Here is a 22,672-nt window from a genome sequence, read left to right on the forward strand (position 1 = left end):
CTGCCAGACCAGCTGATGGATTTCTAGAGTATTACTCAAATTTTTTCTTGGTAGGAGAAAATTTTACTACTGTACATGAAAAGTGTTACATCTCTTTAGTCCTTGCTGGCTCATGGGAGAAAATATTACAGATTAAATGTTCAAACCATGTATTAACTTTGGTTGCTTTGATAATCTGATGACAGCAAATGTGGGGATGATGTGGCACTTATTTTGTTGATTCTAAAAGCATTACAGAGATGTATGTTCCATGTCTAAAAATTAACAAGTCTATTCAGGAATGGAGTACTGTTGATATTTTAGTTTTCTGTCTAATTGGGAATTAACCAAAGAATGTAACTGAGCCCTTCTTGAAGAGTAGAAGCTTTTCCGAGTCTCAGCCTCATTCCCCAGACATGAGCCCTTGCTCTGAAGACCTGTAGTTGTAAAGGGCATAGGAAGGAGTTGGGACTGAACAGGTAAGAACTGAGTTTCTGACCCTGGGCTTTTGCAGAAGAAGTGGTGCCAGGCTCAGAAAAAGGAAGAGATCAAAAGGGATGGGAAGCATTTCCCTCCTTTCCTGGGTAAGGAGCTGGACTCTCAGACACAGGTGGACATAGCTGCGCTTTGTCCCTTTCCAGCCCCTCTCTGGTAAAGTTCTCCCACCTCTTAGTATTCCTTCCCCTGGCAGTCACATGCTGACCAACACCCCTTCCCCCGAAAAAACCACCCCGTTTCGGCTGGTCCCATAGAGCTTAGTGCCAGATGCCCCTTTCCATTGTGTACCTGATCTCACAGAATGCTGGGAGAAAGGAAGCTCCTTGGCCTAACTCATACTCGTGTGTAAATGGCTCAAACCTCTAACTCAGGGAGGCCTAGTCACATTTTCCAAAGAGGATGCTTGTTAGCATATTTGGATCTCTGGAAGAGGGACTGGAAGTGAGGAAGGAAGGAAGGGGTTGGGGGAAGGAAGGAATTTATTACTCAAACTAAGGTTACATGGCTACTGAAGTGGAAAAAAGCAAGGCTTTGTGGTGAGACGTCAGAGACAGGCCCTGACTGGGAATCTGCCCTCTGGGGTCAGCTCCTAAGGTTGCTGCTCCCCTTTCCCCGTTTCAGAGTCCTCAGCTTCTCAAAAGGTCCAAGTTTCTTCCATTTCTGTTCCTGGGAGGTCTCTAGTCACCGGGGGGCAAGGCCAGGGAGGGGGGGGTCTCTGACAGCTATTGTCACATACAAGCGGACCACATGTCAGGCATCATGTCAGGACCCTTATATATGAGAAGAGCCTAGGGCTCGGGAACAGTGAAAGGTCCAGGGCATACACTGTGAGCGTCTTCCCTGTCTGTAAATTTGAAACCACTTTTATTTTTACCTGGGATATAGGAAAGCTCTTTTATTGCAAGACCCTGACTTATTTTCCCCCATCCCCCAGGCCCCTAAATTAGCTTTCTGAACTATGAATCCCATGATTAGTCTTCGAGGGGAGAGCAAATTTGTCCTATTATTACAGCTAAGGAGTGACTCCCTAAGAAGCAGAGCTGGTTCTCCTGGGAGTGGGCATCCCCCAGGAGGTCCACCTGACACAAGTGACAGTGGGGTTTCCAGAGGGACAGGAGGTCACAGCCCCTGGGGTGGGATGCCACTTCTTGTCACAGACCTTGTGCCTGAAGTTGGGTGTGGGTTCACAAAGAGCCTCGGCAACCTGATGCTGGTGGCGTCGGCAAGAGATGAGGTCATTTTCTAAAGCACAGGAGCATGACTTAGCTTGTAAATCTGAGCCCTAGTGGCACAAGTGTTCCAAGGCCATGAATCTTCTCCCATTTTCATTCCCGCAGAATGTTGGGGCTGTCTGTGAGTTAGGGTGAGGGGGTAAGTGTGGCCCAGCGGGCAAGGTGGCTTAATGTCTCCCGGAGGCCCCTTCAAACTCTATTCCATCTGTATGTTCATATACAGGCAAAAGAAAACAGGGCTCCATTCAAAGAGCAAGAGGAATGTGGGGTTACGATTTGGCACCCAGGAGGTCAGGAGGCTTTTAATTAAAATAAATTCCAGTGACCCTGGGCTCATTTTCTTGAGGCTGTCCCAAGGCAAGAGTTGGAACCGTGAGGACAGCTCTCATTATGTGGGAGGCCTGTGTGTACAATGTGACAATTATCTTTTGTAAGTCTTCAGAAACTGTACTCTGCACTAACGGCAAAAGCATTAAGGACTCCAGGGAATTTGAATATGGAAAGTCTCAAATCCTATCCTGGCATTAACCCAGAGGAGCGCTATCATCCAGCGAACAAATGGATTGAACCCATTTAGACCCTGCTGGGAACTGCCTGGGGCTTTTGCACAGGCAGCTGCCCTGAGGCTGCCCGGCAGCCTTGTGGGGGTCACAGAGTAGCCTGAGGACAGACGAAGCCCTGGACAGGCTGACTCCTCATTGCGTGGCCCTCAGTGGTCCACACTGGAGGCCACCTTCAAGAGGAATGTTTTCATAGGGCCTGGACAGGGCATCCGGGAGCAGTAGACCTGCTGCTCCTGAGCTGTGTGGTCCCTGGAAGTCCATGGCCATCTCTGGGGGCAGGTTTGCATCAGTAGAGTAAGGTGACCAAGATGGCGGCAGGCTGGGTGAGGCTCACACAGCAAAGTGTGCATGAAGTGTCTGCATAGTGCCTGGTGCCCACAGGCCTGGTCTGGGCTCAGTCACCATAGGGACTGCCTGCCTTGAATGTCCTCACCACCAGGAAGCTGATCAGGACTTCCCTCCACCCCCAACACCACCCAGAGTCCCACTTGGGGCCACCCAGTAGTGATCAGGTGCCCAGCGCCTCAGGCCTATTGCCACAGTTGCTTGTCTTGGTGAAGTATATGTCATTTCCATAAGCTGCCCTAATAATATGTTTTGAAGCCAAGTCAGGGTATAAATAACTTAGGCGTTTCTGAGAAGTTCTGAACATAAATTATTATCCAGCACAAAAGTGAAACACCAGAGCCTCATAATAGTGGTTATCAGAGAGCCCATCATCCTCCCTAGGAGAGGGATAAAGCCGCAGACTTTGTTCTCAGACACAAAGATGAAAGGCAGTTTGTAAGCAAAGCTCAGTGAGGTTTCAGTTCTGCCACAGGTTGTCCCTCGGTGAAGAGAGACCAACAGCACAGACTTGGGGTGGAAAAGGCCACACCTTCTACTCCTCTGCTGGTCTCAAGAGCTGCCAACCCCTGCAGCCCACACCTGCCCCCACCTTTGGGGCTTCCGGGCTCCCTGGACCTCTGAGGACAGAGCACCCTCAGAGCCACGACCTCTCTGGCTCTGGAGTGTGGTCAGGTAGGCAGCGCCTGGCCTCTGTCTAAGGCCTTGCTTTGTCTCTAATTGCCAGCGTGACGCTGGACACACCTTGGACTCCAGTCCTCTACATGGGATGTGCTTTAAGGTGCCTTCCAGAGGTTTCTGAGAGGGGGTCCTACTAACGATGGTGGAAAACAGGGTAAGAGGCTTCCCTTTTCTTCTCTGGCCTCACCCACCGCTCTCTCTCTGCTGCTTCCCCTTCCCACCTGGCCTGTGGAGCACTGAGCAGGATGGAAGCTGACATCTGCTTGGGGAGCTCAGGCACCAGGCTCAGGCTGGCTGGGCATTTTGTAATAAGAAGCGGGCCCTGAGTAGGAGCTGAGGAAGCGTCTCTCAGAACACACAGGACTTGAGGTGGGTGGGAAGGCCGAGGAGGAAGAGAGAGGGAGAGGCGAATAGTGAGGAGGAAGGGAGAGGTGGGTGGGTGTGGCCAGCAGCAGCTTACACTCATTCCCACTGCAGGCCTGCACCACAAGCCCCACTTGGAGGCCTCAGGTTGGAGGTGGGCGACAGAGGCAGCACAGGCAGTCAAGGAGGGCCACAGGAAGGTGAAGACCACTTTACCGTGGCTGCTCCCAGGTGGCCACATTACCTGTCAGGAGCCCACTGGAGCTGGGTGCGTCTGTCTGATTTCCAGTCTCTCTGAGACACATGGGGCTCAAGGAGCATCAGTAACCCCATGAGCAGGGAGTAGGCTGCGGGTGGGGCAGGGCCCAGCATGGGGCAAGCTGAGGAGCAGGCCACAGAGGAAGAGCTGAGAAAAGCAGTGATCGCGGGGGGTAAAAAAGAGGAGACTCCATGGAGATGCAGAGCCTACCTTCAGATACTTACATATTTCGTGTCTACTGTATAAAAGGAGGGGAGAGGCCAGGACAAGTGGGGGCCCAGAAGACATACGTATCCGTGCATAGGGAGTTATATCTTGGGAATGCACCCCATGCCCATGAGTCTGTCCATATAGCCAGGGATCCCACCCCCTGCCCCAAGGCGGGCAGGGGCATAACCCATTCCCTTCTGCTGTCTCTGGAACCTACAGAGCTCCCTGGCCTGCTGGACCCCACACCACGGATGGGGCCACTTCCAAACAAGGCCACCCGTGCTCAGCAGGCTCTGCCTTTCAGAGGTTTACACTGAAATGTACTTGGCTTCAGCCCATTTCATTTTAATATCCTTTAGGAGAAGAGTTATAAACACAAGGCCAATGCCTGGAGACTTAGCAGGGTTGGGAGAGCTGTTAATACCAAGTTTGTCTATGGCTGCTCCGGGAAGCTGGCCAGGCTCAGGTTAGTGACATTCTACAAGCCTGAATTGGGAGCCCTTATGCAATCACAATCCTTCGTGACTTCTAAGGCAGTTTTGTCTGCATAAGGAATACAGGAAGGCACAGAGCAAAGGGATTAGTTTGATTGTGGAGTCTGAAACACACTGGCTTCTTGGCCAGTGGCGTTTTGTTTGTCCGAGGGCAATGCCTTCAATGGACATTTAGCAAGTAGGCTATGGAGAATCCCTAGATGAGAAATTTTTCCTATTAACGATTCTTTAAAAAACAAACAAACTGTACTTGGCACAGACTAGTTTAAGCATAGGAGAGCAGAGTTGAGATCCCCGTGCACGTGGATCCCTTGGCACTCAGTGGAAGGTGCAGATTTGCTCCCAGGAGATCTGGCTGGCACTTCTGAACCACAAATGACCAAAGTCCAGGCCAGAGAGTCCTGCCTGGGTGAGAGCTAGGGTGGGGAGGCTGGTCCCCCACTTAGTTGTCAGACAAAGATAAATTCCAAATTCCTGCCTTTCCTTTCCCCTTCCAGGAGGTAGCAGAGGCCTGGAGAAACCTCAGCCCTGGGTGGGCTTCTCTCATTATCGCATTGGCTGTGTGTGAGGGGACAGCAGGGACATGAAAACCAGGCCCCCTGAAAGACGGTGGGAAGGCGCCTGCCCACTGCCACTGCAGCTCCTGGCTGTGGGGGACCCCGCTCCTTCCTGCTTTTTCGGGGAAGCTGAGTCCATGCATGGAACACGGCTGTACCCTCTGGGCCCAGGCCACTGAGCTTAGCAGTTAAGAGCCGGAACAAACTATCTTAAAATGCCAGCCGGACAGCTCATTGTTCACAGTCTTCCCCATGTTTGTCACCAAGAGAACAAAGATTCCCACGGCAGCACATTCAAGCTTGTTAACACAGTAGGAATAGTCTGTGGTTTCTCTTTGCTTTGATTCTTTTCTGATGTGCCCATTTCAATGGTTGGCTTGAGGCCTTAGGGGCAAGGGCTGGTGCGCCTCTCTGCCCCTGCTCCAGGGCTTCATGCTGCCTCTGCACAAGCATCTGTTTTGATCCGACAGCTTCTCTGCCCAGCCTCCTCACTTAGTGTTGACTCGCCTTCAAGCCTTCAGTAAACTCTCTTCCTGTTGGTGTCAAGGTGATAGACATTTCCAGTGTCTTCTGATTAGTGGAAGCTGAGTCTGAGAAGGGAGCATCCTTACACTGATTGGGGCTTTGTCCCTCTTGGGTAGAGCAATGAGTAGAGAGGATATTGACTGATGGTGCTGGTGGTATGGAGAGCTGGCTGTGTTAGCTCCTTTGTAAAATGGGAGGTCATCTTGCCTCCAAGGCTTGTTAGGATTAAATGGGCATGTTTGTGAGAGTGCCAGCACCTGCATACAACGGGCGCTCGACCCCTGCTACTGCTGTTGTCATCATTGCTAGTATGATTGTTGTTATGATTCCTGCTGGTTCGGGTTCCTGAGGCCTCTGTGAGTCAATATGTTTCAAGCAATCGATCCTCCAGGCCTCAGGCAGAAGTGACCCCCTTCCTAATCTGCAAAGCCAGTTGCAACTGTCTAACTCCCTGCTCTTGGGGGAAGTTTTTTTCTTATCCTTCCCTATTCATTCTCCTCCCCCTTCAGATACTGACTGGCAAGTAGGCTTTCTGGGTGCAGGTCACCAAACAGTCTGAGCTGCCAAAGAGACACGGGGCAGAATGGGGGGCTGAGAGCCTGTGCACGATCCTGGGCTGGCCCCTTCCCAGACGGCACTCAAACTGGTTTCCTTGGGCCACCGTTGCTCTTCTCAAGTCCCTTTCTCTCCCCAAAGCCACACACTCTTTGGGAGGGGAAAGAAGGGAAAAGGGCATGTGCAGTGCCAGTCCTTATAATATAGCATGGAGGTCAAGAGCCTAGGTTCAAGTCTACCACTCCCTGGCTATGGCTCTTGGAAAATTACCTAACCCTCTGTGCCTTAGTTTCTCCATCTGAAAACTGGGAACACTTGTACCAAACTCACAGAGCTGTGGTGAGGATTAACTGAGTTAATAAATATAACATGGTTAGAACCATGACAGTATGTACTATGTAAGAATTCGCTATTATTACTGTGTGAGGTCATTAAATTTTCACAGACCTAATTATCTGTATCAAGTAGGTATTAGTGGCATTCTCTATTTATAGGGGAGGCTATACCAACACCATATTTAGACTGGAAAACTTAGAACAAAATACATAATTGGATTGTTTCTGATTCTATAATTACACAAAGCAGAATGGTCTAACTTTGCAGCTACAAGAAACAAGTATTTTAGGGACATGATTTCTATTGTTCCCCACCTAATCCATACATTCATCAGGTGTGTACACTGAGCACTAGCTGAGATGCTGGCAAACCAGAATCTCTCTAGGCAAAGATGGTCTCTGGTCTTAGCCTCCTGTAGTTGCTTGGTGTTCTCTGGGAGTAGACCCCCTCCCCCACACCCCAGCAGTTTAAATGCTCAGAAACTTCCAGTTCTCAACCCATGAGCCCCCCAAGAAAAACAGGAAGGACCTGACAACCACTTATTATACTCATGCTTCCCAGGTCAGAAGTTAGGGATCTAGCCCTCACACTTGTTTTGCATCCCTCAGAGCCTGAAACATATTTGACTTGGTGACCATCAACTATGCATTGATTTCACATAAAAATTCAGATTTCTGCCTTCTCTTGAAAAAACAGACCTGCTAATACAAGCTTGCTTTCCACATGACAGTAATGGGCTGGAGCTGAATAACAGCTGCTCACTTTCGACAGGGGACGGGCCTCTCCAGTTTGCCACAGTCCTCACCACTCCCTATTGCATCTCTCAGATTACAGCCAACAGTTAGCTGCCATTTATAATTATGCTTGCTGCTGCTACTGTTTTCTAATGACTACTCGCTTCACTCACATTGCTTACTTGGTTCCTATAGACATTTAGATTAGTGACTCCTGCTAATCTAGGGGTTTCCATCATGTTTGCATTTTAAGTATCCTATTAATACTTGTGGCATGGAAGGTTCTTTTCCCCTATTAAAGGAATTTTAGCCACCAATAAACTGGTTAAAATGTTGGCTCTTTGAAGGTTTTGAAGTTGATTGCTATGTATGGAGTGTTCTAGGGAGTTAAGGTAAGGAAGGTCGCCTGCCTTCTCTATCCTCCAGCTCTGAGAAGGTGCTCAAAGCTCCGGGAGACCAGAATGAAGGATCTTTAAGGTGGGATGGACAGAAAGATAAACACTGGTATCCCCTTCCCCAGCTCCTCCCTGGACAGGAGCCCCTGCCTGGCCCAGGAACCTCTGCAGACCAGGCTGCTCACTGAGGCTCCTCCTTCATCTTCTCCCCCCACCAGCCTCCTCATCTTAGCCCAGCTCCTACTCCCTGAACCTCAACCTCAAGCCTTCCAGATACTGATTTTCAAATTGATGGCACACTGGACCTTATTTTCCTACAATGCATAAGTAGTTTTAGCTGACATCTTGGAATACACCTCTTGTCTTCTTTATGAGTTATACTCTGTTTATGAATATTCTGACCAACAACAAAGAAAGTCACTAGAATGCATGTTCTCCATCAATAGAGGCATATTGTATGCTCTGAGCCCAGGATGGGGGATTAAAGAACTCCCAAGCTCACTGCTCTACCTATTATGTGGGGCTAAGAAAAACTATATGACTCATAAATGACAACTTCCTTTTGGAATCCTGAAGCCGTGTAAGTTCATCCTGATTGAAAGCTCAGCCCTGTGAGAGTCTGGAGGCCGGAGTTCCAGCAGGTCAGATCCGTTGCCACAGTAGCTCCACAACCTTTAAAAATAGATCACCTTTGAAAGTCCAGTAGATTTCCCTGTAAGCCCAGCACAAACTCTCTGGGGCTCTGATAGCTATGTTTGGATGAAGATTTGCTGTATTTGAGAGTAAAAGATTAGAGGAAGGCTGAAAAAAGATAGAAACCAAAGGACTCTGGACTCTAGTGAAGCTAACAGAGAAGACTCTCTGAAGGGTCTGTCCCAGCTCCATCCACCTGTTCATCCATCCCAAAGGCAGCTAGCCCACAGATACCGACGCACATGGGACAGGCAGGGAGCAGGCCTCGCTGTCCCCCACGGAAGGCTCGCTCTCGCTCTCACCATGGTGCTCAGGCCTTCCAGAAGCGACAGCAGCACAGGCGACGGAGTGTGCGGACACGGCTGCCTCCTCTTGAGAGGGGTTTCTGCTCAGGACGATGAGATGCGCCTGTCATCATGGAAAGAAGACACACATTTGTTTACATGCTTGGCAGCAGCAGCAGGGAACTAACTATTCTTGGAACGATAAGCAGAAAGTCAAGGAAATTTCTAGCAAGCTAAACAATATGATTTATGTGGAAGCACAATCAACTCTTGGGAGAGCTCGGTTTCAAAAGCATTGTGTAGTTGAGAAAGCACCAAGCCCTGGACGCTGAGTCCAGATAGCTCGATGCTGTGGCCAGGGCTTATTTCTAAGTAAATAATTTAAAAGTCTATGCTCCCATGAGTGCAGTGTCAGCAGAAGAGGAGGGAGGGTTTCCAGGAGGAAGGAGATAGATTAAAAAGTGCCTGTGCTGTAGGGGAAGTGGGCAAGCACAGAACCCTACCCACTGGTCAGCCCAGAGAGGGGGACCTACCCCCAGTGTCAGCAGCCTCACCCACAGAAACCCCGACCCCACCCCCATGCCTGGTCCGCCAAGCTCATTTGCCTATAACCTCGGCGAACTGGACCACAGGAGCTGTCCGAACACAGGAAACAGCTCAGTTCCTCGAAAATGAAGCCCATTTAAAAATTCTTTAAGGGGAAAAAACCACCGTATGATCTATGAACATAAAATAAAAATAATCCTTTCAAATAAAATACAAACTACATCCCTTCAAATAAAAAGATATTAAGCAAACAAACAAGTAAATAATCCCATGGATTAGTCATAGCTCCTGGAGGCTGAAAGAATCGGGGTGCTTTGGGCAGTGTGCACCAGGGCAGGAGGAATGTCAGCATTCATGACATGGTAGAAACAGCAAATCTGAAGGCAGAGCATCAAGGTCAGAATCTTATCTCCATCCTTTATTAGCTGTGAGGTACCTTGGGCAAATCACCCACTCAGCAACCTCAGTTTTTTCATCTATAAAATGAGGATAATGAAAATTGTCAAAAATATTTAAATCGATATCGCAAATGAAAAAGAAATGAAAAGTAACAGCCTAAATCTTAAGACTAGATAAAGCCATACCATTAGAACCTTCTAGTCCAGACCAAGCAGTGAGACAGCAAAGCCATAGAGACTTGCTCCTCTGATGACCAGCTTAATACATTTCTGAGATGATAAGCAGGGTAGACTCTAAACTGTCCCCTCATTTGTCATATGTTAAAATCCACTAGTTACTAGATCTAGACTTTTTATGATAGGGGCTACTCCAAATCAAGATTGCTGGTAATAACTTTTATTGCTGTGTTAGAACAAACAGGATTTCATATTTGTAAATGCTAACAATATCCTTTGTTTTAAAATGACTTTTCTTATTACAGCAATGGTCCCCAACATTTTTAACACCAGGGACCGGTTTCGTGGAAGACAATTTTTCCACGGACAAGGGGTGGGGTGGGGGTGGGGGGTGGGGGGGCGTGGTTCAGGCGGTAATGCCGGCGATGAGGAGGTGGCAAATGAATCTTCCCTTGCTTGCCGCTCATCTCCTGCTGTGCGGGCCCCGTTCCTAACAGGCCCCGGACCGGTACCGGTCTGCGCCCCGGGGGTTGGAGACCCCTGTATTACAGGATCTAGATAAATTGAATACTTGATTTTGGAAAACCCCAAATTGGTCATTATCCTCGATTTGGCCTGAAGTTCTGACTGGAAATGCTTTTCAAATAGGACACAGTGTTAGAGTGAAAGGATCAAATGTTCAGTGCTCAGGGAAAGGAAAAAAGAGAGGAAAAGCTTGCCCCACCCCAAATGCAAATGGATCATGTTTACTTTGTCTTTTCCCTGGGTTAACTATCTCTAGAATCCACTTTTGAAGAGAGCACCCTCTCATGCCAGAAAAGATTTAACTCATCTTGTTACAAAGACATTTTACACACAGTATTTTAGATTGATTAAAACTCAAATTCAAATTCAAAAAGATTTCATATGTTGTTTCCACTTAATATTATAATTCGAGGCAATGTAAAATATGCATGTCTATCAAAATTACTTTCAAATGAATTATTAACATGTTCTGAGAGTTCTCTAAGTTGCCTTTTGTCTTGGAAACAGGAAGCAAAGTTTTCCATGAGCAAAAATGTTCATATTATCAAGAAAATGGATCCTGAAATCTTATGGAGATCTGAACATATCACAAAATCTTCAATGTTTTGCTGTATGAGATGCTAATATAAGCAAACATTTAATATTCATTATTCACTTCAGAAACTCAGTCTCTGATCTAATTTGTTATTTGATGTTCGCAAAGTTTCTAAAAACCATATGCGGGAGTGGGGGGTGAGGGTAGTGGAGAAGGGAACCCATGATGTTTAAAATGTGCAATCTCATTTATTCAGAAAAATTCAATTCAGTTTAATTTAATTCAGTCCTATTCAATTCAACTTATCTTAATTTTTAAATGCTTTCTACATGCCAGATATTATTCAAACCCTAGGAATTCACATAAAGATTAGGCAGGGCTTTTGGTTTTAAAGGAGCTTACAGACAAACTACAAAAATGTGGGGTAGCTTGATTTTACCTAAACTCACAGACACTGCCCCTCACTAGGTTTTAGCACCCGGCTCACTACTTTCCTCTCCACCCCTCCTCCAGTTATCATTTTCAGTGATTTCAGTATCCCTAAGATTGGTCTGCACCTATTGGGCAAGAAAGAGATGGCACAGTTTAACAGATGAATAGAGGAAAAGAAGTTGATAAAAGCAAAGAAGTTTGCACAGAGGAAACCTAAGGAAGAGAGTGCTGGACCCCAAACAGGCTGCTTTAACATCACAGGCAGAGCAAGGGAGGGAGCATTTGCTGGAACTGGAAAGATGAATTATAGGGGAGGGAGCTGTAGCTTTCAGTGAATGGATGCAGACCACCTGCACTGACCTTGCTTGGAGGAGCTGAGGGAATAAATAAGCTGTGCTCTCTCCTTCCAAGGTCAAGGCTGTGTGCCTCCCAGCCAGAGGGCAAGGCGGCCCACTGACACTGTACTTAAGTGGGCACAGTGAGGGATGCAGAGTGGAGCTAAAAGAGCAAACTAAAACACCCAGCGAATGACCCAGCTAAACCTTGGCCTCTTGGGTTTTGACAGGCTTATTTTCCTCCCTACCCTCAGCCACCTGGTCCCCCATGATGCTCTGGGCCTCATCATCGCTTAATCTTTGCTACCTCTGGATCCCGCAGCTCACAGACCCTGTTTGACTGTTGGGGCATCCTGGCTCTATCACATCCATGCAGCTTCTCATCCTCTGTCCACTCTCCACATCTCACTAGCCATCCACCCCTCCTGCTGTCCCTTCCCTTCTGGTCCAGCTTAGAGGGCACCACCCATCAGTGTCTATATGGAAAATGCCCTCAACTCCACTGAAGCATTATTTGAGATGGTGAAAAATGGGGAAGCATCTAAACATCCATCAGCAGGGGAACGAATATATTGTGGTTTATTCATACAATGATTGAACTCTATCTATATGTATTAACATTTCAAAAACACACCACTGAGTGGAAAAGCAACTTATGAAAGGATGCAAACATCATGATGCCACTGCTTTTCAAGGTTCTGATTTTAAAGCAAAAGAACCCCTTATATACCAAACAGAATGGTTCTCTAACATACAAAGCAGGTAAGTGTGGAGCTGCTCTCACTGAAGCAGGTAGAGAGACCCTGGAAAGCCCACCCAGTTGCTTCCATCCAGCCACCCCCAAAAGACCCTCCTTGGAACATGAGTGTTGGCGGTGACACAGTTTGACAACCACAGTACCACACCATGCAGGAGGCCTCCTGAGGGAGTGAGTACTGAGAAAGTTGACAAAGCTAGTGATTAGATTACCCAATCTTTCCAAACTAAACCACTGTTCACAATTCTGGAACAACACTTTGTTTGCTAAGATAATATAAATATCCTTGTTACATACATCTGAGAGCATTTAAGGACTAGTTGTTAGGGTGAACAGAATTACAGGAGTCCTGCTTGCCTCTCCGGCTTTATACAGTGGCCCGAGTACTAGGCCCCGCTGGGGATCTGCGGCTTGACTACGCCCACTCCTCGTTATTTATTAATCACCCCAGGGCTTGCATCTCTCCTCCCATCCTTTGAAGTTTTTGATATCTTATGGTTATATGTTTATCAACTGTCATCTTGAGGCTGAGGAGGAACATTTAATATTCTTAAATCTCTTCAGCTGCTAGCATGTCGTACTGGGTTAAAAACAAAAACACCTTTAATATCCCACATGGAGTAGGGTCATTAATTGAAAAAAACTCATTCACAAGACCAACTGCCTCAAGCCCTGGCAAGGTACAGAGCAGCTGTTGCATTCTGGTCCTCTTATGTGTTTCTGGGGGAAACCAAGGATTCCTCAGTGCCAACCCAGCTGTCAATAGACACAGCCAGAGCCAGGGCTGGCAGACTCTTATCTAACTGGGCCTGTCCCCTTGGATTTGTAAAATGTGTAACAGTTCTTGAAGAGAAAACTCGATGACTACTAAAAAGGATGTTTCTATTTATGCAGGCAGACCCCACCACATGAACACTCAACTTAAAACACTGGGTGGGTTCTGAGTGTGGAACCCCAGCTCTTGTGGGGAGGGAGAGAGAGATTTTTTTCCCACTTTGATAATGATTAGGGGAATCAGTGACTCAGAGGGAAATCTCCTCTCCCATAGCATAGTGAAGAGCACACAAGTAGCTCAAAGTACATTTGTGGACTTAAACTGGGTCTATTTACCCTGGAGATGAGAACACTCAAAGAGAAGACAATAGTAATTGCCAGGATCTCTTTGTAAAGTTGAGGGCTAGCACAGGGAGGGACCGAGGGAAGGAGGGAAATAACATCGATATACACCAGCTCCGCTTAATCTCAAAATGACCAGTGAGAGTGATGTTAACTGCCTAATTTACGGATGGCAAAATGAAGCCTTGAGGAGAGTAATCGACTGTCTGAAGGTCACATAGTTGGTCAATGGCAGAACAGGGATTTGAATTAAGGCGTGTGATTTCAAATTGCATGCTTTTCTCATCTAACACCTGGTTATCTAGAGGGTAGAAGTCACAGAACGGCAATTTTCAAGTCAATGTAATGAAGAACTATTTAAGAGTCAGAGAAATAGTTACTAAGAATTAGACTCAGCCCAGAATTAAATAGACTGGCTAGGGAAAGAGCGAGCTGTCAACACATGGAATTCTGAGCACTGACTGTAGAGAGACGCTGTGGAGGGGGTCAGGCAGTGGACGGTGGATGGAGCAGACGTTAAAGTGCCTTCTACCAAGTGGCTCCGTTTCTGCTTTGATTCAAATTTGTGCCTTAATTCAACAGAAGTTCAAGTCCACTTGTCACTATGAGGTATGAGCTTGCTGTGTTTCTCTTATAACTGACCAGCTGTGAGACTGCATAGCTTTCTCTCTCAGCTCTGCCAGAGCTGGCCATTCTACCCTTAGGCTTTGACTGTCATCCTTGTTCAAGACAGGGTCATGTTGCAGCCCAAGGTTGCCACTTCCTTTCCTCTCCCATCTCTGCCCAGTAGGGAAGTCTTCCACGGCCACACACACCATAGGGGACTGAGGCGGCTGGAGGGCACTGGCTAAAAAAACGATGGAGCTGGGAATCCCCGGGGGAAGTAGATGCAAGGGAAGTAACTGGGTGCAGAGGGCATTCAAAACCTGGTTTCTGAGGGCCCCAGACTGAGCCAGTTTCTTTTAATAGTCAGAGAAAATCTCTGTGGCAGCTTTCCAGTTGTCAATTTTAGCTCCTCCAAAGGGCTGGGGAGAAAAGGCCCTACTCGCTGTAAGAGTTAGCACTAAAATAGACATGTTGGGGCCTTATATTTTTGTCTTTTTGTTCTGTGTGTTTTCTTAAAACTTAATTATATTTTTAAATTATAAGAGTAGTACCTGCATATAACTTTTTAAAAATCCTAAGTAGTAGAAAAGAATAAGCAATTAAAAATTTTAATGCCCTGTCCTTTGTGTCTATAAGCCTCAACCCCTCTTCTCCCCATTTCCAGTCTGATTTCTTATAGCTACCCACTATCAACAGTTTCCTGCATATCCTCTCAGAAATACTGATGTGCTTATACACACACACACACACACACACACACACACACACACACACGAGATCAGAGCCTGGCCATGTTCCCCTCTCAGCTCAGCTTCATCTCCTGCCACCCATTCTGGGCTCTCACCACAGTGGTTCCCCTCTCCTCAACCTTTGGGGTGTCTCATTATCAGATCCCCCATCAGCTCAGGCTGCCCCGCTGGGAGCTCTCGCAGCACCCAGTACCTCCCCCTGTGGTGCACTTCACAGTGGTAGTTTTACATTCATCTGTGTGATTCTTCACTAAGTTCTGTCTCACTCACTAGGCTGCTTCTTGAGGGCAGGGCCTCTGACATCCGAGCCTTCCATCATAGTCCCAGGCCTAACACTGTGCCCAGCACAATGTAGTCTTTAACTGGTCATTGACTGACAGAATATTCTGGTCTACATCTGGCTTTTTAAAATTAAGAATATATTTTGGACACCTTTCTTCAGAACACAGACATCCATCTCATTCTCTTTAGTGGCTCTACAGTATCCCATCACGTGGATAGATCATAGCTTTATAACCAGTCCCCTACTAATGGGTTTTAAGAGTGTTTCTAATTTTTTGCTATTGCTAATAACCCTGTTTCTTTGCACACTTGTGCACATCTATCTGTTACGTAAGTTTCTAGAAGTGAAATTGCTGGGTCAAAGGGTCAGTGTGTTATAAAACTGGAGAGGGAATGTCAATTGCTTTCCCCCAAAATGGTGCTGATTCCCAGTCTTACCAGCAGTGCATGAGGATGTCTGCTTCCCCACACCCTTGCCACCATGGAGTGGCACCAAACGTTTTTGGCATCTCCTTGGTTAAACTGCACTTCTTTAATAACAAGTGAGGTTAGGGATTATTTTTGGATGGTTATTGGCCATTGTATTCCCTCTTCAGTAAAACGTCTGTTTCTGTTTTTTGTCCATATTTCTATTGAGTTGTCTTTTTCATCTAGATTTTATAAGAACTCTTTCTATACTTTCCCCTCCTTGACATTTATTTCTTAACTTTGTGATATGTTGTCATAGAGAACTTTTTCATTTTTATGCTGTCAAGTTTATCAATCTTTCTTTCTCTTTTTTCTTCTCGTCCCTCTGTCTCTCAATCTATAGCTATCTGCACACCTGCAGAGGAAAAATGCCCAACAAGTGTCACAACACTGGGTACTTCTAGGATGGGGGAGGAGGGCTGAGATGACTCGTAGCCCATTTCTCTGTATTTTTCTGTATGGCTCGATTTGTTTTTTTATAAAAAGCATTATCGTTATGATAAAAAACAGATGTCTTTTCAAAAGAAGCAGTATGGCACCATGATTTGTGTCATTCTTAGAAAAGGTTTATACTGTATAAAATCATATCTGCATTCTGCATCTTTTCTAATTTTAAACAAAATAGGCTAGTGTTGTCAGAGATTTTGAAAATTAAAAATAGCACTCATCTGATTATTTGTAATAAATGAATTACACTTTATAGTAAATACACAGCAATTAACAAGAGCCAATAAGAAGTGCTGCCATTTACTGAATAGTCTGCACCTGCCAGGAGTCACATGTGAGCACCTATCAGCCACCTAGGCCTGACCAAGGCCAATAACTCACCCAGAGCAGGAACCTGAACCCAGATTTTCTGATCTTAAAGTCTTAGGTAGAGTAACTGATAAATTATTTCATCATACTTTGCAAATCAAACTTCTCTAAATTTGGGAACTACTGAATGGCAGAGCTGCCCTGAAAACTGAAAAGAGATATGCGATTCGAGTGTCAGAGACGTGAAAAAGCAATCCAAGCTAGCGCGGTGTTAACGTATACTCCTTGAAGGCACACACCCACAAACATGCCATTGCTCACACAAACGAAATCCTGGGATTTTTCTTTTGGATAGGAAAATAAGGTTCTAGTGCCAAAATCTGCCATGAAGAGTTTCAGAAACAATCACGTTTGTGTGGTTTTCTCACAGAACCCTGCTGCAGAGGACCCACAGGGCTGATGACAGCTCTTTCATCAGTCCTTGGGACTGCTGCCTTCCCTCTGTGATGGTTCTGGGGGGCTGGCTTTAGTTTTCTCCATTTTAATGGGTTAGTTCCTAAAATACTTTGGAACTTTTATACATTCTACAGAGAATAAAAGGTCTTTTCTCCCTGGGTGTTTCTCTCACTCCAAAGGAATGAAGAGTGAAAAAACAAGAGGGGAAATAACAAAACCCCTTTCCTTTGTGTGTAATTAATAAATGGCTTTTAGGCATGGACTCCCTTGGAGAGCTATACCTTTCTGTATTTTAGGTAAAGTTTGCTAAAGAAAAGGGGAGATTTGATAAATGTTTAACAATTACTGTTAATAAATAAAAGTAGCTTATACTGGCAACATGCCAAGTTGTTCACAAAGCACTTTCCTTTTTGAATCTTTGAGCTGTTCTGTGAAGTGGATAGGGTCTTTTGTAGGCTTTTTTTTTTTTTTAGAGACTAAATGACTTATATTATCAAACAAATGGTAAACAGAAGAGTCTGGACTCCAACCCAAGTTTTCTGATTTCAAATCCAATGCTATCTTGACTTCACAAAGCTATCTCTTTAATAATCATAGGCAAGTATTTATTTAAACACTCTCTAATCTTTATTAACCTCAAGAATAAACAATAAAAGTCACCTATTAAACTTGACAAGGCATTAAAAAAAAATGAGTGAATTCCTCCATAACCTGTTTACAGAGAAATATTTCTCAGAGTCAAAATCTAAATGTAATAAAAGATTGAAAACTTGAAAGCACTAAGAAAACTTTTGTATGGCAGAAAACATTACACATACACACACAAACTAGAGCTAATAAACAAATTTACAAAGGTTGTAGGATACAAAGTTAACATACAAAAATCATTTGTATTTCTATGCACAGGCAATGAACAATAAGAAAAAGAAATTAAGAAAACACTTCCATTTGTAACAACATAAAAAACTCCAAAATACTTGGGAATAAATCTACCAAAAGAAGTGCAAAACTTATACTATAAAACATGGTTGAAAGAAATTAAGGAAGACCTAAAGAAATAAGAGATTATCCCATAGTTATGGATTGAAAGGCTGAATACTGTTGGGCTTCCCTGGTGGTGCAGTGGTTGAGAGTCCGCCTGCCGATGCAGGGGACACGGGTTCGTGCCCCGGTCCGGGAAGATCCCACATGCCGCGGAGCGGCTGGGCCCATGAGCCATGGCCGCTGAGCCTGCGCGTCCGGAGCCTGTGCTCCGCAACGGGAGAGGCCACAACAGTGAGAGGCCTACATACCGCAAAAAAAAAACAAAAACAAACAAACAAAAATTCTAAATTAAAATAAATTTGAGATTAATCTCAAATTTATAAAATTTATAAAATGGGAATAAAATAATATAAAAAAGTTTGCAAAGTTGGTGTGAAACTGGCTCAATTATGAGCAAAGAAAAGCCAACTTCTGGTGGCCAGGTAACTCAAAACAACCTTTTGGCAGAATGTCAACAAAAATCAAGAGGTATAAAAATGTTCATATCCCAGCAGTTTAACTTTTGGAAATGTATATCAACATATAATTCAAGAAAAGAAAAAAACATTTTTTAAAATAAGAATATTCAGAATTATTGATACTAACAAAAAATTGCAAATCCACAGTGTTCCTTCACTCAGTAAATGTCCCAACCAGCCACACGCAGAAAACTGGTCTAAAGCTGGACTCCTCCATCTCCTTCACTCTCCCACATCTGCGCAACTCCCAGGCCTGTCATTTCTACTCTCTATCTGTCTGTGTCTCTCCGTTCTCATGACACTGCCTGAGTCCGGGCTGTCATCATGCCTACCTGGTCTGTTGCACAGCCACCTACTGAGTCACCTTCCTGGTTATCTCTCTGCCATCCAGTCCCTTCTCCATACTGCAGAGCAACCCTTCTAGACTGATAATCTGGTGATGTCAATCTCCCTGCTTGAAAACCCTTAACTGCCCTTAGGATGAAGCTCAAATTCCTTACCATGACTTTCCACACCCCATCTGAATGATACCCACCCACTGCCTTCCCATTCCCACTGCCCAGGCATCGGGAATTTCTTGCAGTTCCCCAAATGCGTCAAACTTTGTCTTACCTTCAGACCTTTCCATGTACTCTGCCCCCTGCCTGGGTCAGTCCTCCCCACCTCTTAGTATGTTTTGAGGCAGGCACCTGCCTTTATTACCTTTGCTTCCTCATATCTCACTCACAGTACAATCTGGATTCTGTTTTCAACAGTGCCTCAATGTTTCCCTCAACTAGGTCATCAATGAAAGAAAAAGAAAAGCAAGAAAAGGAAAGGGAGAACTTTTCAAAAATTCATATATTGCATTAGCAGGCACTGTGCTCAACACTTTACAAATATGAACTCATTTTTTCTCCCGACAGCTCCATGCCCTCCATAACAGCAAAAGGTATCAAAAGGGGTGACAATGAGAATATCTCTTTCTTTTCTTCTTGTTTTTATCTGGCAAATTCTTCTTTTTCCTTTACCTATTTATCCTTCTTTACTTGACCAATGAACACCAAAGTTCCTCCACAAACCCTGCCCGAGTGATCTCACCCTCTCCCAAGGCAATTACTGTGTATAAGTGGAGGACTTGCTGACCTATTTTCTGAACTCTAGTCCTGATTATATAACTGTCTAGCTGTCATTTCTGCTTGGATGCCTTATGGGCATCTCAGACTCACCATCAAAACTTGAGCTCACGGGCTTCCCTGGTGGCGCAGTGGTTGAGAGTCTGCCTGCCGATGCAGGGGACACGGGTTCATGCCCCGGTCCGGGAAGATACCACATGCCGCGGAGTGGCTAGGCCTGTGAGCCATGGCCGCTAAGCCTGCGCGTGCGGAGCCTGTGCTCCACAACGGGAGAGGCTGCGACAATGAGAGGCCTGTGTACCGCAAAAAAAACAAAAAACAAAAAACAACAACAAAAAACAAACAAACGAACAAAAAACCTGAGCTCACCATCTCTCCATCACCCAGTCACACCTGCTCCCCCACTGTAAATGACACAAACACCCACTCAGGTGTTCAGACCAGAAACCCGGGAGTCATCTTCGACTCTTCCCCTTCCCTCTTTGTCCTGCATCCACTCAAGCTCCATATCTCATAAATTCTGCCTCCTAAATCTTTGTCACACCCATCTACTTCTCTTCATCCTTATGAACATCATCCTAGTTTAAGCCACCACCATCTTCAGCCTTCAGTGCTCCACTCTACCTCCACTCTTCGCACACCCTCCCTAGTCTACTCTCTACATGTCAGCCAGAATTACCTTTCAAAAAAAAAAAAAATACTGCATTTAAACCTGGGCTATGCCATTTATTAGCTGTGTACTCCTGGACATATCACTCAACCTTTCTAATTCTTGATTTCCTTATCTATAAACTGATAATAATAATAATATGTCACAGGGTGGTAATAATATTTAAGGGAGATAATCCAGAGAAAGTGAGAGAATGGCACACTCTAATAAACTGTGTGTGGGAGTATAAATGGTCATACAAATTTTAAAAGAAATAGCAATAAAGAACCCTCAGTACCATATCATTATATCTCATTTGAAATAAGAAATGAGTTAGTCTATATTTTACAACTTTAACAGGGAAAATTTCTCAGAAAACAATTTAAAATATGTTCTTAGCAGATGATACCACACAAAAACATCAAACTGACTGTGATGGTTAGTTTTATGTGTCAGCTTGGCTAGGCTATGATGACCAGTTGCTAGGTCAAATACTAGTCTAAATGTTGCTATAAATGTACTTTGTAGCTATGATTAATATTTATAATCAGTAGACTTTGAATAAAGGAGATCACCTTCAATAATAGGTAATAATTGGGTGAGTAGGCCTCATCCAATCAATTGAAGGTCTACAGAGCAAAAGGCTGAGGTTTCAGTGAAGAAGGAATTCTGCTCCAAGACTGTAACACAGAGACCCTGCTTGCATTTTCAGCTGGCCCACCTACCCTACGGATTTCGGACTTGTCAGCCCCCACAGTTGTGTGAGCCAATTCCTTAAAATATCAGTAAATCTCTCTCTCTCTCTCACTCTATGTATACATCCAATTGGTTCTATTTCTCTGAAGAACCCTAACTGATACACTCACAGAGGAATCTTTTAATGACAAAGTAGAACAGCAGCTACCAGATGACAACTCTAAGTGACTTCAGGTAAAGATTGTAGAATGTGGTAGATAAGAACCCTAATAAGTTTGATAACATAAGCTCTAAATAGATAAGCATTAAATAATAAAGAAACATTGTCTGGGAAACAAGACTTAAATTATGCACCTAATATGAGAAAAGCCACCTTCAGGCAGTCTCAGACTGTTTGTGGAAGATGCACAAGTAACACAGGACCAGTATCCCACACTTGCCCACTTACGAAGATGTTTGTTGAACTTCTACCCCAGACCAAGTGTTCTACTTATCTAGAGCACTTAACAAACCCAGGAATTCTCAGAGCTGCTATTCCACCTGTATCTGTGAAAAGCAGTGGACTGGAACAGCTTTGGTGGCCAGTACGTTGCAGCTTACCTGTAAAAGGTGGTTGATGGATGCGTCGTGAAATCCCAGGGCTTGTTCTACACCTGCCAATTCCCTCAATGTTGGTACGCACTCAAGACTTTTTTCACCTTTACTGATCTCAATATATTCTAAAGCCTCTTGGTAGTGGGGCAGAGCTTCTTTTGATTTCTTCTGACCTTGATATACCCTAAAAAAATCAAAGGGATTATCTTTAAAGTAATTAAAATAGAAGATACTGAAAATAATAGATGGATTTGGCTCTCTGACCCCTGTTGCCAGGTTCATTTCCTAGGCAGCTAAGCCTTCTTTCCTCCAAGGAGCAGCAGGGCATAGCAGTCAAGAGGATAGACTTTGGGATAATCAGGAAGGTTCAAGGGATAATAAGGAAGGTCAAGGGATAATCAGGAAGGTTCAAATCCTGGCTCCACCACTTACTAGATACAGGAACTTCAAGTCGCTTGACAGCTTTCTCATCTGTAAGTTAGGAATAATAACAGTGCCCACTTCACTGGGTTATCATAAAGATTCAATTAGTTAATATTTTAAAAAAAACACACCTAGAATAGCCTCTGACACATAGTAAGTGCTGTGTAGGTGTTGGTTTAAAAAATATAAAATATTAAAACAAAAATAGTAATCAGAAAGGATGCCATGATACTGATAACTGATCTGTTGAGAAATTATAGAAATTTCCCAGTTTGGTGAGGGTGTGAAGCACTCACATTAACTGTTGGGAAGAATATAATTTGGGCACAAACTTTTCTATATCAAAATTATACGTATGTATGTACACACGTATTTCTGCTAATTGCACTTTTAATAGTTTATCTTGAAGAAGTACTCTGGCAGGAAAAGAAGATACTATATACAAGAATGTTTACTGAAGCATTCTTTGTAATAGTGGAAAAGTATAAAGCACTTAAAATACTCCAATAGGTGATCATCCAAGTGGGTTATAGTAAGTACATCTACACCGCGTATCCATTAAAGTTAATGTCGATCTGTGTGTATCAACATAGAAGTATATCCACTATATATTCTTCAGTAAAAAAGACAGATTACAAAAGTACTTTATATAATCTTATTAGATCAATTTTGTATCTAATCTATATGTACACATATGCATAAAGAGATACCCAAGTGTCACCAAAATGTTAGCAACAGTTATCTCTAAGGAGTTGATTGTGAGTGATTTTATTTTTCTTATTTATGCTTTATAAATTTCCCAAATTTTCTTCTATAAAAATATATTACTTTTACATCAGAAAATATGTTAAT

General features: G+C 44.5%; 1 protein-coding gene across 6 annotated transcripts in view; it reads right to left on the bottom strand.

Moving 5' to 3' along the window:
• The window catches only part of TTC23 (tetratricopeptide repeat domain 23), a 113,546-nt gene that overhangs the window by 26,760 nt on the left and 64,114 nt on the right, over positions 1-22,672 (bottom strand). For 5 of the 6 annotated variants that reach the window (XM_079914331.1, XM_079914330.1, XM_079914332.1 and 2 more), the window contains 2 exons: positions 21,404-21,581; positions 8,722-8,827 (listed from right to left, as the gene is read on the bottom strand). In XM_079914331.1, the coding sequence (XP_079770457.1) occupies positions 8,722-8,827; positions 21,404-21,581 (284 nt within the window). Of the gene's footprint in view, positions 1-6,664; positions 8,399-8,721; positions 8,828-21,403; positions 21,582-22,672 lie in introns of those variants that run through there. The other variant, XM_079914333.1, reaches the window with a different exon arrangement.

This window comes from Stenella coeruleoalba, assembly GCF_951394435.1.
Source record: "Stenella coeruleoalba genome assembly, chromosome: 2".
Lineage (NCBI taxonomy): Eukaryota > Metazoa > Chordata > Mammalia > Artiodactyla > Delphinidae > Stenella > Stenella coeruleoalba.